This window comes from Poecile atricapillus, chromosome 6, assembly GCF_030490865.1.
Source record: "Poecile atricapillus isolate bPoeAtr1 chromosome 6, bPoeAtr1.hap1, whole genome shotgun sequence".
NCBI lineage: Eukaryota > Metazoa > Chordata > Aves > Passeriformes > Paridae > Poecile > Poecile atricapillus.
Window position 1 is genome coordinate 5673326 of NC_081254.1, and position 15324 is coordinate 5688649.

The 15324-nt window shown below is 48.7% G+C and overlaps 1 protein-coding gene across 11 annotated transcripts in view; it reads left to right on the top strand.

The window, feature by feature from the left end:
* The window catches only part of ASCC1 (activating signal cointegrator 1 complex subunit 1), a 35150-nt gene that overhangs the window by 12857 nt on the left and 6969 nt on the right, over positions 1–15324 (top strand). For 6 of the 11 annotated variants that reach the window (XR_009277837.1, XM_058841307.1, XM_058841311.1 and 3 more), the window contains 3 exons: positions 785–904; positions 5047–5168; positions 7253–7332. Coding sequence is in view for 10 of the 11 variants with exons in the window: in XM_058841307.1 (XP_058697290.1) it covers positions 785–904; positions 5047–5168; positions 7253–7332 (322 nt within the window). In the remaining variant the exon portion in view is untranslated. Of the gene's footprint in view, positions 1–784; positions 905–5046; positions 5169–7252; positions 7501–15324 lie in introns of those variants that run through there. The other 5 variants (XM_058841306.1, XM_058841314.1, XM_058841313.1 and 2 more) reach the window with 2 other exon arrangements.

Sequence of the window (15324 nt, forward strand, 5' to 3'; positions counted from 1 at the left end):
CAAGCCTTGGTGTTAAAGGAGGCATCACTTACTCTCATCCCAGCCTCCTGGGATGCTCTGCTGGGAAAGGCAAGGAGGCGGCGTGTTGGGAAGCAGATACACTCTACAGAGCGTTTGCAGGTGTGGGAGTGCATATTATATCCTGCATGAAGAGCTGGAGCTGATTTTAACCCAGCTCTATTTACTGGTTGGATGTTGCACCCAGAGCTGTGTTCTGTATCGAGTACCTTTCCCAGCAAAAATCAGAGAGCTGGAGACTTTATGGTTGGTCTTTTCACAGGGAGGCAGAAGCCTCTCTGCAATGAGAACTTGAATCATTTACTTCTGGTGGGTTTTTTGGCATGTGGATGGAGATCGTCATGTTGAGGTGGCCTGTGACCACTGACAAGTTGACCTAGTGTGTGTCTGAAACACCAAATGTATGAATTTAAATTATTTTACCACGTGGGGTGATAAGGCAATAGCAGCCATCGCCTTTTGAGTTTTAGGAATTTGGGAGACTTTTTGAGTTTGGGTTTTTTCAGTGCAAACAAGCTGAAAAATAGGGGACAGAAAAGAGCTCCTGAGTGGAGTTCACTGCCCCATAGACTCTGTATAACATTTAAGTCCCACTTAACATGCAATTAGTCAAATTTTGCTGTCTCACTATGGCAAAAAGAGTATCTAATCTCATTCCCATAGCAAACCCAAATATTTGGTGTGTGCACGAAGAGCACTCTGTGTTGCATTTCAAGAGCTGGTGTGATGTTTTACTTTTTAACATTAGAGATTTCTTGGGTTTTAGCCAAATTACTGGAGGCCAGCCCCTGACTGTGGAGGTGGCAGGAGTGGAGTACATGAACGATGACCCTGCCATGACAGACGTCCTTTACGCCAAAGTCCACATGAAGGATGGCTCAGACAGGTGAGTTCCCCATGCTTCTGTCTTTCATTCCTCCCCAGAGTGCCAGGGAAACCCTCTGGAGCTGGTGGGTGCTGCTGGCAGTCCTCAGGCCAGCAGTCACAAAGATGAAGTCATCCTTGCTTCCTGAAGCTGTTAAGGCAGTGATGTGTTTGCTCTTTAAATCAGTCACTGGTGGTGCAGCTGAAGGATGTCGTTTGTTTCTGCAGCAGGCTGTCAGGTTGAATAATGGAGTCACGGCTCACACGGGGATAAGATGGCCAAGGAGATACTCCTGAGATGACTTAGAAGGCAGGGATGATTTGGCCTCTACTGTCTAGTTCCTCAACCTGCAATCCAGATTAATCTGGACAACCTGGTGTATTCTGCAGCACTTAATTATTCTTAAAAGCCAGTTAGCCCAGGAGGTCCTCAGAAGAGCATGACCTGATTACAGGGTTGGTTTGTGTGTCTGTAGCAGCCTGGAACGGGTGCTGGGTGTGAAATGTCTTTTGGAGCTGCTGCTGCAAAATCTTGAGGGCTGGTTGGTGACAGCTTGAGTGTTTGTGCTGCTCACCACTGTGGCTGATGGCTGCAGCTCTACAAACAGCACTGCCCAGGATGTGGCAGTGTCTGGACAACTTTCCTTCATCTTGTTTTTGGCAAAGACTACATCACCAGTGGCAGCACCATCTTTTCTCTTGGTGCTTTCTGGAAGAATGAGGAAACACAGATGGGGCTTAGAGCACCCTGATCTAGTGGAAGGTGTCTCTGCCCATGGCAGGGTTTGGCACCAGATGATCTTTAACACCTCTTCCAACACAAACCATTGTAGATTCTATGATTAACGTAAGAGCTGCTGTACTCTGTGCTGCTGGTTGCCAGAAATAGGGAAAGGGAGAAGCCAAAAGAGCTTTACCTCCTGTCTCTGAGCCTCAGCCTTCTCTTTGCCTGACAGCACTGCCCTTTTGTTGTCTGTTCCCGTTGCTAGAGGACAGCAGGAGCTAGCAGAGGAGCATGGAGCAGTGCAGCTGGAGGAGGGAGGCTGTGAGCAAGGACTGGCTCAGGGAAGAAGGGATATGTTCTGGCATATCCTTTCCCTGAGGGCTGAGGAGATGGAGGGGGGAGGCCCTGCTTAAAACCACACTTTGAAGGCTGTGTTGAAGTAAGAGATCGGAAGTGGGATAAGGAAATGAGTGGGAAAATGAAAAATGTAAGAACTGCTGAGAGGCAGTAGGAATGGAAGTATTTTCCTTTTCTTGGCTCTTCCACTTTGAAGTCTGTCCTACCCTGAAAGAGGTGAGATAAAAACAAATGGGGCGGGTAGAGAACCAGGGCAAGGCAGAGATCAGCCAGGAGACAGAGCACAGGGAGAAAGAGGGCAGAAGCACTTGGAAAGATGAGATGGAGACAGACACTGGATGACCCAAATGCCCTTCAGTAGGTTTTGTTGTAGAGAGCATCTAAAATATCAACTCTGGGAGCTGAGGTCTGGGTCTCTTCTCCCGAGTCTGGCTCTCTCTGAGGTGCAGTGCTTGCCAGTCTGGTTGCATCTGAAAATAAGTCTGTGGCCTGAGGAGCTGGGAGAGGAATGCTGTAGAGCATAAGCAGGGCCTCAGTTGACAGTGATGCCTCTGGGGACAGCTTGAATTGTTGGTACTTGCGCCGTGCTCTGTTTCAGATGCCAGCTGTATCCTGAGTGGTGAGAACCCACTTAGGCATAATGCTGGGGGAAGTGCTGATGTGCATCAGGGGTGGCAGAGCTGCTTTGGGCAGGGGAGAGAAGTGAGGTCTTCAAATCCACCTTGCCTTGAAACTGAAAACAGCACTCACCACCCCCCCAGGAAAGGACTGGTGTCTCCACTCTCCTTGACAGAGATCTGTTAGCTAAGGTTTTGACCAAAGCCAGACCTTGTGCTTAGCATGGCACCTGGAAACTCCTAGGCTTCTCTTCCACAGCATCTGTCTTACTTTTTGCATAGCAGCAGGCTCAGGGAGGGCCAAGTAATTTGAAGTTTCAATCCTTGGCTCAGGCTGGTCCTGCCCTCACCTGCAAATTAATTCACAGAATCACAGAATAGGCTGAGTTGGAAGGGACCAACTCCTCGCTCTGGCCAGGACACCCCAACAACACCACTCTATCCCTGAGAGTGTTGTCCAAATGCTCCTGGAGCTCTGGCAGCCTTGGGGCCAGTGACAATTCCCTGCTCAGTGCCCCACCACCATCTGGGTGAAGCACCTTCTCCTGATATCATTCATCTGGCATCTCTCCCCTTATATAGTTCCTTATCTATTAGCAAGCATCCAGAAAAATCACTTAGCTTTGCAGAGGGAGAAAAAAAATATATATTTTTGTGTTGATGGAGAGCAGCTTTTCATGCCTTTGAGATTCCAGCAGACACTGTGTTGGACTAGCAGTGATTATAAAGAGGGGACAAATGGTGATCTCTCCAGAAAACCCTGCTTTGTCTTCTGGCCTGGGACACAGATCATTGCAGAACAGCTCCTAGAACCTCTTGCCTGCTGAAACCTGCAGTGCCTTGCTTAGGGAAATGGGAAAGCAGTTTCTGAGCTGCAAGGCCAGTACTAGAGGAGAGTAGGAGCCACGTGGCTTCCTGTGCTGGATCAGACTGCTGCAGCCTGTGCTGGAGAGAGGTGTGTGCCTTCCTGTCTCATGCAAGATGTCCTGTTAGCTCTGTGTAGTTCCTGGCATGGCTGAGGGGTGGAGTTCCTTCCTGATCTTTGGATGATCTTGATCAGCTTAAGCTGTAAAGCAGGAGATTTGATTTATCCTGACTTAGCTTGCATAACTGCAGACAGAATTAGGGGTTGGCAAGCCCTTCTGCACATATAATGGCTCAGACTGAAAGAGGGATCATGCTCTGATGCCTCCCACATGGCAAATAATTTCCATTATAATTCATTCTAATTTGTTTTATTTCCTTGATTAACTTTATAATGTAATAAAGCACCATTTTCACTTGAGCTATTCTCTGTTAATTTGTTTTAGTATTGTCTGTAATGATATTCATTTAATCTTTGTCATTGCTAATTTTAAAAATCACTGAAGTAAAGCCAGAAAATAGTAGAAAGCCATGACAATTGGTCGTTTGAGAGTCTTGAAATGGTCACATGGGGGCTGGCAGCCCGTGAGGGGCAGTCCAAAGCCGGCAGTGGGGTCAGAGCTGGCATCCAGAGCGTGGCAGCCCCAGGCTCTGGGGATGGGCCACACTCTGCCACAGCTGAGACACCAACATGGAGCAACTCTCACGGAGCAGAAAGCTCTCTGATCCCTGGGACGTGCTGAGAGAAGCTCAGATTCTTCTGCATAGACTTAATACCCCCTGGCTTTTTTTGTTTTGGAGATGGGAAGCTCTCATTCTGGCATATCCTCGCTGCCTTTGGTAAGAATCAGGCATTGCAGAAATTTTTGTGGCACAGCAGCAGCCTGGAAGTTCCTTCAGCTCCTTAGACATGAGTACATTGCTCTGATCCCTGCTCCTGCTCTCTGTCCTAGGACGGGTCTGCCCTCAGATCCTGACAGTCAAGGCCAGACACAGAGGTGGGAATAAGTCCTTATTAAGGACTGGATTTTGCTTGCTCAGTAGCTCCAAAGCTGGACTGTTCACCAGAATGTGCTGACTGGGTTTGTGCACCCCCTGTCACCACGTTCTGGGCTCTCCCAGAAAGCAAGCCCAGTGACTGGGTTGCTTTTCTGGGACAGAGAGGATCCAGGCTGCAGCAATCCCTGAGCAGATCCTCGGGGAGTCAAGGTGCCCAAGCCCCTGCGGGTGTGCAGATTTTAGCATTTGCAAGGAGAGTCACATTGTGTTTCCTGGCAGTAGAAAGATGCATCCTTCAGCTCCCAGTAACATCTGTCACTGTGAGCAAGCTCTCTGCTGTGCTAAATCTGCCCTTCCTCGTGGAATATTTGCAGCAGAAGCGATCACAGAGGAAGCTTTGCGCAACAGTCAGAACTTTTTGCATTAGAGCTGAATCCTGATGCCTCTGCTCGCTTTCCATCAGGGACTAGCTAGCTCCCTTTCCTGTGTGCATGCAGAGACTTCATTTCACACTTGCTGCCCTCCTGGCTGAAAAGCCAAAAGCTGATGATGCAGAGGCTCCTTGTTTTACATGGCTCTGTTCTTTCTCTTGTGCCTTCCCAGATTGCAGATGGTCGCTGATCAGCTGGTGGAGCGGTTTGTGGCCTCTGGCCTGATGCTTAAAGAATGGGATAGGGTGAAGCTGCATGCCACAGTCATGAACACTCTCTTCAGGAAAGATCCAAGTACGTACAGAGCCTTCATCCTTGCTGCTAAATGCATTTAAAGTAATCGCATTCCTCAGCAGACACTTTCGTTGTTTGCTTTTTCAGTGTGGTTTTTTTCTTACCCCACAGGGCTGGGGGGGGGGGGATGTCTGCAGATAAAACCCAGAAGAAAATTTAAAAAGCAATGAATAAGAATCATAGATTCAAAAACTTGTCACCTAGTAGCACTCACAGTATTTAGGCTAGGGAAAAATATGAGTTCAAGTAGAATCATAGAATATTCTGGGTGGGAAGGGACTCATGTGGATCATCCAGTCCAGCTCCTAGCCCTGCCCAGGACACCCCAACAATCCCACCCTGTGCCTGAGAGCATTGTCCAAACACTCCTGCAGCTCTGGCAGCTTTGGAGCTCTGACCATTTCCTGGGGAGCCTGTTCAGTGTTCCCTCTGAGGGAAGAACTTCTTCCCAATATCCAACCTCCCCTGGCACAGATCCAGCAGTGCCCCTGGGTCCTGTCCCTGGCCACAGAGAGCAGAGGTTAGAGCTGCTCCTGCACTGCCCTTTGTGAGGAAGCTGCAGATGCTGGTGAGGTCTCCCCTCAGCCTCCTTCAGGCTGAACAGAACAAGTGACCTCAGCTGCTCCTCATGGAGGTGAGATCTTGGGCTCTCTGTGTCCCGGTGTTAAAATGAAACTGGGTAACAACTCCATGTGTTGTGCTAACCTTCAAACAAGATGAAAACATAATCCTCTTTGGCTAACTTAGAGATTGCCCATTTCTTCAGGAAAGCAATTCCATTGTCTTTCTCCTTAAATCAGATGCAGACGGCTGCAAAGCTGAATGCGAGCTATTCTTGAGTGTATGGCGTCTGCTGTCTCTGCCAAAAGATTGTCTGCTCTGGCTGTCTGTAGCATCGTTCTGATCACATTACTTTATAAAGCAGCCCTAAAAGCATCATCTTAGGGGAGGAGCAGTGTGTCACAGCCTGGTTCTCCCTGTGCAAACGTGCGTGCTCTGGCACGGTGGCCCCTGTGCACCGCAATAGGTTGTGTCAAGAATTCTTTAGTTGTTGCCTCTCTGAATCTCTGCGGGGACTGTGGTAACAGCAGGTGATTTGTGTCATCGTTTTCTGGGCAGCCTTTGGTCTGATTGCTACCGAAGTCAAACATACCCGGGGCATAGAAACCCTGTAAAGATGGGGTTCAGCTCTCAAACCTTGCCCTGAAGATGTGATCCCAGAGTGCTGATGTGAGGGAGGCACATGGGCAGTTAGGTCTGGCATCCCGAGTCTATATCCTGCACAGCCCCATGAGGCACGCGAGGCATTCAGACACAATGGGGAGAGCATTCCGCCGGCATTCCGCAGGCAGCCATACAAGTCGCTTTGTATTCCATACAGGATTTGAACAGCAAGCTGGATGTGAGTGGGACTTCATAGTTAATGATGGAGATGAAAAAGAAATACTGAATATATTCACCAAGCGAGGCAGAGGTCCCGTGGAACGGGCAGATCATGTACTCGGGGATTTATATAAAAAGCCAGACGTGCTCTGGGGAGATGGATCTCAGACGTAGGCTTTTGGCAGTTGCTGTAGGCCTGGGTTGCTATTCTGAATGTCTCTGTGTGTGTGTGGCTGCGTGCCCACCCCGCAGAAGCATCCACACCACACGGGTGGTGCAGGCAGCAGAGGTTTGTGGCGGTGCCGTCCGCGTCCTGCCTGGCATTGTGCTGGCACGCTCAGCCTGGGATTTGGTGCTGTTCCAGGCCATGCAAGTGCTGTCTCTCACGCTGACATGGCAGGATGTGGGATGAAAAGGAGCCAGAGAGAGAAGCAGGTGTGTTGCATTGAGCAGTCAGCCCTACAGAATCACCACGGCAGTAGCTGTGATTTAGGGCCTTTCCTCCAGGTAACAGAGGCGATCCCAATAGAGGCACCAATTCCAGCCCTTTTCCTCCTAAAATTCGAGTGGAAGTGGGGTTTTCTGCATTGGTTTATCAGCTGGCAGCTGATTTTGGGGAGGGACAGAGTGGGAGGGTGAAGTACAGCACACAGAGGTCTCCCATCTGAAGTTCATTCTGGTGGTGGCTTTTCTCTCTACAGCTGAAGAACGAAACAACACAATGACTGGTAAATCATCTTTCAAGGAGAGGGAGTCATTTAATGGCCAAAATATCCTCAAGGTCAGTATGAAACAATTAGGGAAATGGAGCCAGCTATGGATATTGTATAGCCAAAAGAGGTCAAAACACCTCTTCAAGACTGCTTTTGTCTCAGGCTTATGGGATCTCCTGAGGGCTGGGGAGGGTGGGGAGGGGAATCTGTTTAGAAAATAAACAGTCCAGATCACTCATAATTGGGAGCATTACAGTATTTAACAGGAGCATTCCTAAAACTGCTGAGGCTCAGAGCAGGAATATGAAGCACGAATGCTAAGTGGGTGTTCGTGTTGTCGTTTACTTCACTCCTGTTTTACCCTGGAGATTCAGGCTCGAGTTGATTCTCAGCCCACCAGAAAGAAGCACTTCGTTGCTCTTGTTCTACTCATATATATTTATGAAACTAAACCCCACTCTGATTTCACTTACTGTTTTCTTACTGTTTTTAATCTCTGCTATTGATTTGCTTCAGAAAAATAGCGGGTAGTGGTAGGGAGTCCCACCAGGATCTGAGGGCTTTGGCAGTGATCAGAGGGTAGAAAACACGATCCCCCAGACTCTGGAGTTTGGGTAAGGCTCAAAGGGGAAGCATGCTGCAGACTCCCAGGCTTTGCCAACCAGGTTGGGGACTGCAGACAGCCTCTGCTGTTCATCCAGATGGCTGTGGCAGACTGATGCCGTGGTGCTTGACCCCTGCAAGTGTCCAGAGAGAAAAGAGATGCACAGAGGAGCAGAAATGGAAAACAGCACTGGCTTGTAAGCAAATCTGCAATCCTCATTGTGTTGAGAGGATTTGTTGCAGGCTGCTCTGATAAGAGGGAGTGAGGACAATGCATGGATACATTTGGGAACGGTAAGAAGATATTCTAGCAACAAAGAGACATGAGAGAGGATACAGGCTGAGTGGGAGCTGGACAACCCAGAAGGACTTTAGAGCCCTCCCAGAGGAGGGGAAGAGTGTGCTTTATTTGTATTTACAGTTTAAATTATGTATCAGGCACTGGATGCAGGGGGATGTGAAGGCAGGGAGTGGAACTGATTGATCTCTGTGCAGAGGACAAACAAAGGGACAAAATTAGGTTAAGCTCTCATTGTCCTCAAACGGTCTGTGCAAGCATGGTGTCATGACTCAGCGTCACCACGTGTTGAGTGTGCAGTGTGAGTCTGCAGTATTGCAAGCTGGAGCAGGGAAGCTACAGCCCTGGTCCCTTTTCTTGATGTAATCTGCAGTTTTGGATAGCTCCAAGTGTTGGGAGAGCCAGCTTTGGAAGGGGGAGGAGGTGTGTGTCAGGAGCCCTGAGTGCCTGCAGGACTCTGCTTTCTCTTGCTCGTGTTAAAGTTGTCCTCAGGCTTTAAAGACACATAAAATCAAACTCTGGGTCTTCCTCCATGCTCTCATCCAAGCCGTTTGTGACTGAGAAGGTATTAACGGTGCTCCCTCTGCTGGTCACACCATTTGTGGGGGCTGAGGACCTGGGGAAGGGTCTTGCCGTGCTTGGAAGTGCAACTGCTCTCCTTCCAAGGCTCCTTCTTATTCTTGATGCTCTCAGAAATATGAACCCGATGCATTTTTAAAGCTCCTAATTGATTTTGTACTGACGTAGAGCCAGAAGAGCTGCTGGCTGTTTGGACTGCTGGTAATTACTTCAAAGCATGTCTTGCCACAAGAAATGTCATCCTCCTCTCCCACCTCCACTACATTTCCTAACCTGCCCGCTTCGTATTTCCCTTTGGTCTCCCACGTGCCTGCAGCAGAACGCCCGTTGGCATTAATTAATTACATGAGTCATAAATAGCTCCAGGCTTCTTACCGGAGGAGCCCAGCCTCAGTGAGCCACTGATGCATTCCAGCATGACCTTGCAGGGACGTGCCAGTTCCCTCCCAGCCTGCTTTTATATCCATTATTTATCTTGTGCCGGGGAGGCTGCCCTCTCGCAGAGTGGCTTCGTTAACTTTTGCACCAGCATCTAAACGCTGTTAATGAATATGGCTGCAGTTAGGCAGGCTGGTGGGAGGGAGAGCCATGTGCCCTGCATGTGATTCCAGGCGGTGGGACTGCGCTGAGTGGCTGTGTTCCCACTTGGAACGCTAACAAAGCATGGCTGCTGGTAGGAGGGTAAGTGGGAAAACTCAGGTTTCATCGCTCTCATTCCCATTGTGCAGGGCCAGAGGCTCAGGGCAGGACTGGAGCTGTCGGAGCAGGGAGCACGGTGGAAGTGCTGTGGCTGTGCTACTCCAGGCTGAGGCTCCCCATGGTCAGAGCTGAGGGGTGTATGTGTGGGTGTGGGTGTGTGTGTGTGAGTGTGTGTGTGTGTGTGTGTGCAGATGCGCTGGCAGCACATGTTTGCTGATAACATGCCTGCGCTACACCAGGCTCCAGCTGGTATTTTGCTTTCAGCTGAACTAATCGGAATTTTATTTAATAATCCTTTGTTCTACCCGTTCCACAGAGTTTAAACATACACTCCTATTTGTGCTAATAAATGGTTGTGCAGGCCGGTACCTTCCCACACTGCTCAGAAAATAGATCCTGTAGGATGACTTGCGTTTGGGAGTTTAAATTACTTCTGTCTTGAAGAATATCCCTAAAAAAGGCTTCCTGGCAAAGGTGCAGTTGAGAGCCCAAGGGGCTGTGTGACCCAATGGATTTATGTCCAACAAAGCTTTGACTTTGCACTTCTCTAATCTAGTCCCAAAAAGCTGGGGATGCTTCATGGACCGCTTCATACGGAGAGATACGTATTCCTTCTAGGCAAAACCGTGCTCAGGAGCAAAGTGGCTCATCTCTCAGAGAATGGAGGGAAGAGGCAGCAATTCCTGGCTGGAAGGCCCCGGGTTGGCAGCTCCCTGCCGTGCTTCCCGTCGTGTCCTGGCGGTGGCCGCGTGCCCTGCGCCGCAGCTGGCACAGCGCTGGCACGGAGGCGGCCGGGACAGCTGCCGGCATCTCCGGAGACGAGGCTGCGCTGCCTCCGGGCTTTTATTTATTTTTGTTTAGTGAGGGGAAAAAAAAAACCAAACCAAACAAAAAAACAACTAAAGCTGCAGGGAATAAATAAAAAGGAAAAGAAATGCAAAAGGCCCAACTGGCCAAAAATTTCTGTTGCACGTTTAAGGGAAAGGAAGAAAACCACCTGGGCTCTCACTGGGTCAAAATGGAATGGAATTTGGCTTGTGTTGAGGTCTGAGATGTAAATGAATGGCCTTTGCCACGTTCAGACAAGAAGGAAACAAATTTTGAGTGCAGAAAAAGCTGAAGCCTGGCGCTTAGCACAGATCCGTGCATTAACAGCTTACAAGATTAAATATTGCGGGAACAGCTACAGAGGTACAGCAGCAGAAAGCTGCACATCTTATGTCTTACAGCATTAGGGGATACACTTTAAGCTGGGATGGAAGACTGGGAACGGGATCAGCCAAGGTGGTGACACATGCTGCCGTGCCCTGCTCCAGCAGTGGGGCTGCAGGAGTGCCCGGGGAGGGCTTCTAGGTCACATAAGGCATCATTTGATGAGGCTTCTTCTCTTTCGAGGCCTGCATGAGTGTATTGAGTTATGGCACCGAAACTGCTTTCACTGGGAGCAGGGGGAAAGTGCATTTACTGGCCATTGGTGTTCCCTGTCACTGTGCCTGTCCTGCTGGGTAGGAGCAGTGCAGAGGCTGTGCCATGCAGCAGTTCAGCTCAAAACATCTGATGCAATGCAGAGGTGCAGTGGAAAAGAAAAACCTTGGCCTGAATAAACCCCTGACCCCTCAAAATACCCCAAGCCTACCAAGCTCTAAACAAATGAACACCTGCCCCTGTGCAGGGCCAACTCCACTTGCAGATGGAGGAGTGTGTCTTGTGTTCTGCAGCCATTGGAACCCAGGCCTTTTGTGTAATTTTTGTTTGTGGGTTTAAGGAGGCTGAGTCTTTTCCTGATGTATTTCTAAGCTGAGGTGAAATCAAAGAGCTAAAGAATGAGCTGGTGTTAGGTGAGGATCAAGACTTCCTGGTGTTCAGAAAGGGTAAGAACACCTTGTTATCCTCAGCGAGGTGGTAAAGATGTAGATCCAAAGCAGGACTGACAGCTGGAACAAATACCTAACAGGAGGTGGCTGCTTGGGAAGTTTAGAGTTAAAAATACCAAACAAAAAATCCACTGGGGCGAGGAGAGACTGAGTAAGAGATCGTGGTGCAACATCAGTATCTCAGAAACAAGCCAGTGCTTTCCTCACCTCGTTTTTACAGAAGAATCAAAAGCAGAAATGAAAGGCTGTGATGCCACTTTGCAGAGGGGAGAATTCCTGCCATTACCAAGAGGTACCGGAACAATCGAGGGGGCTCAGCAGTGTGCAATTAGAGCAACAGTGGGATGGGAGGATGTGACAGTTGAGCAGATGAGACTGGAGATCAGTTTGTATAATCATGGGGGGGAAAAAAAAAAGGAGATTAGATTGGGTTTGCTGTGAAAATGCTTTCCTGCGAATTATATTCTTCAGAGGGAGAAAAAGCCATATTCACGTTATTTGCATTTGATGAAACAGAAATCTCAAGTGGCATTTGAAAAATGAGAGTAGACAAAGGAGGGAAAAAATCTTTGTTGGAGTGTTTGGGCCTTGGAGGCAGTGTTGGAGGTTTTGGGGGAAGGCTGAGCCGCTGCACTGAGGAGAGCACAGTGCAGAAGGTTTGTGCTGCTTTTGCATCACAGAGATCTCTGGTGGCCTTACCAAGAAAAGAAGCCTTTTTTTTTTTTTCTCTCAGAGGTGCTCTACACCCCTCTGACTAATTTTAGCAGGAATTGTGACTGCTGGAAGAGAGTTTGTTGAGAGTCTCTGAATCCTCTTGTCCCTGCACCGCTGCACTCCAACCCAGGCCAGCAGCTGAGCCTTTTGGAGGTTCTGTGGGTGCCTCTGCCTCCCACCCGGTGAGCATCCCACCTCCTCACTTCCCCAGATCCCTGTTGTGCCACCAGCCAGCCAGGACAGCGTCACCTCTTTGATCTTAAGAAGATGATTTTTCTCTGTGGAGCTGGCAGGGGTTGAATTACAGCAGCGCCTTAATAGAAGGCAAGGACCCAGCGCATTAAATGCAAAAAACCCCAACCCACTGATTAGCAAAAATAGGCAGTTCATCCCAAAGGTGCCATGACCCTTCTGCTGGATAATTTTCTGTGTCTGTCTGAATTAATTTACCAGCTCTGTAACTCGACTCCTCCTCTTGGTGTTTGATGGACATAATGAGAGGTCACTCTGAGGGGAGCTCCTTGTCCTGGTGTTCCCGGATGCGTCTCAAGCCTCCTGCCATCTCTGCAGCAAAGGCAAAGCCCAGCTCTTAGAAACTGTTGCTGCATTTGCTGTAATGGGAGCCGTGGGAATGAGGCTTCTGTGGAGAAATGCAGTGTTTGATTATTAATTTATTTAAGTTGTACTGGAAATCCCTCATATTTGAGGTGTAGGTCCGGGATCTTACCAGGTCCTTGAATTTGCTGAAAGGGTTTTTATTCTTGTCTGAAAGACGTGCAAAAATCTGGTAACCTCCAAATGTCCCACTTGTATTTGTTTCTTAGTTTGCAGAATGCCTTTCACCATAGCAACTGGGGTTTGATTTCCTGAAGCACATGAATTTTCATGGATTTGTGATGGGGGGAACAGACCCAAAACTGTGAGCTAAAGCAAAGGATTTGCAGCGTGGCAGTGGCAGGAGCACCACTAGATTAGGCTTCTGAAAGGGGGGGGATCCTGGAGGGAGGGGAATTTAGCTGAACAAAGGCCTGCACCCAGCCCTGAACGGTTCTATTTGAAAAAAAATGCAGCCTGACAGATTAATTTAGACTATTGCTGAATGTCACCCTCCCCACTGCTGCATCACCCTCTGGCAGCTGAGGTGGCTTTGCTCCAATTTTATGAAGAGCTGAGGTTTCACATGGCAGCAGTCAGAGAAGGATCAGCTGCTTCCATATTCACAGAGCTAGAAACCTCGTCCTCATCCCACCTGTGGAGGTCAGGAGGGTGTTAGGGCAGCATGAAATACACTCTGAGGTCTGCAGGTGAAACCCAGCTGGGGAGAGGGAGGAATATTGCACAGGTGAGTAGGAGGGAACAGAGCTCCAAGCAATGTTGGGAAATCAGGAAGGAGCAAACAGGCAGCTGCAAACAAGGACAGGTCCAGGAGGGAGGATGGAGAAGTGCCTCAATACCAGCCCAGCAGGCCAGGCTCTGGCTTGTGGGGGGCTGCTCCAGACTGAGTCAGTCTGTGGAAATAAAATAAAAAGGCAAATGTCTTTAAAGTAAACCTCTGACTACGCCTAGCTGAAGGTTTTGGTTACCATGGATGGGTGCAAAGAGCCCAGGGGACAACAGTAAGATAATTGGAAGGGTAGAAAATGTCTGCAAGCTGGGGCTGAAAGAGTTGATTTGAGGCTGGTAAAGGGAAGGAGGGCAGCACGTAGGAAAAACTCTTGAAGCATGGGAATGCTTTTGCCAGTAGTGGATGATGAAGTGATAAATAATGGGCTTAAATTGCAGCAAGGGATTAGGAAAACCCTTGTAAAGGGGAGGATAAGGAAGCACTGCTCTAGAGGAGCTGGGAAAAGGGGGTCCTGATTGTTTTGAGGGAGCAGAGATGTAAATCTAGTATCTGCCATCACCAAGCTTCTCCTGCCTTGGAGAAGGGGAGGATGGTGGAGCCAATGACCTTCACTGATCCTTTCTTCAGTTTGTCACTTCATGAGTCCTACATGGAATGCATGCAGAACACCCATGAGATGGCATCTGTGAATGTACCAAGAGCTTCTTGGCGTTTACATGGCATTTACTTTGGCTCAGGAAATAAAAATATATAAAGGAAACCTCCCATCATGCGCCTTGGAGCTTTCTCTATGAACTTGCTGCTTCTTATATTGGTGGTACTTTGCCAGAGAGAGATGGTCATGTTGTTTCCAAGGCACTGCACCAGTGATTTAATGGTAAGGGATTTTCCTGTGTCATAGAGGAGATAGCCCTGACTTGGGTATCTCCCAAGAGAGAGGCCACTGGGGCTTTTATGACACAAGATTTTCTCCCTCCTGAAGTCTGCCTGCTTTATTCTCCCTAAGGGAGATGAGGTGAAAAGGTCTCTGCTGCTGCCTTTTATATCTTGCCAGAGGCTGGAAGAAAAGGAGAGGGGAAGGGCTGTTCCTTGCATTATCCATGTGGAAGGACTGGATGCTATATTGGGGATGGAGAGACACTCCAGAGCCAGCTGCACACTTGCAGAACAAAACAATCTGCAGCCTTGTGCTGGTGGTGACAGCCAGGTGACAACCACTCTCTCTGTCCTTCCTACCCATCTTCCACCCTCTGCACAGCATTTTCCAAGACTGTAACACCTGAACAGCCTTGGAAAATGTTGGATGCCCAGCCAGCCATTCTTTAAAAAGCCATGGAAAGGAAGCAGTTGCTAATTTGGGGAGGAGGTTGGGAATGCTGGGAAGAGCCTCCTCTCTGGATGAATGCCTGCCTACCTGCTTTTCCTATGCTTCTCATGCATTATTCCTGGCAGGCTTCCAAGCACAATGAAATCTCTGACAGATAATCATTGGCAGAGTGGTGTCCAGGGTGAATAACACAGGAATCAGGTATTTCTTTTTTTGGCACCAGATTGTTTCAGGAAATTTTGAATGTCAAAAATAGAAGGAAGAAGAATCTACTTATTTAGCAAAGTCCCCAGATCTTGACAATTTGCCTGGTTATTTGTCATCTTCTGAGAGCCACCAGGTGATTTGGTTTGGGGGTTTGTCTGTCGTAATTTGGGGGAGTTTGGGTCACAACTGGGATGGAGTTAGGTGAATTTTTTGGGATGAGGAAAAAAGAGCTCTACCAGCACATACTGCAACCTGGGAGCTGTGGCAGCTTTGGAGATAACAGCCTTCTGGAGAGGTCCTGGCAGGTCTGTGTGGGAGGCTGCAGGACTGAGGTGCATTAAACAAGTAGGTGGAATCCCAAAAGCAGGATTGGAGTCTGTAGTTTGTGCCAGCAAAGGAAGGTAAGCAGAGGAA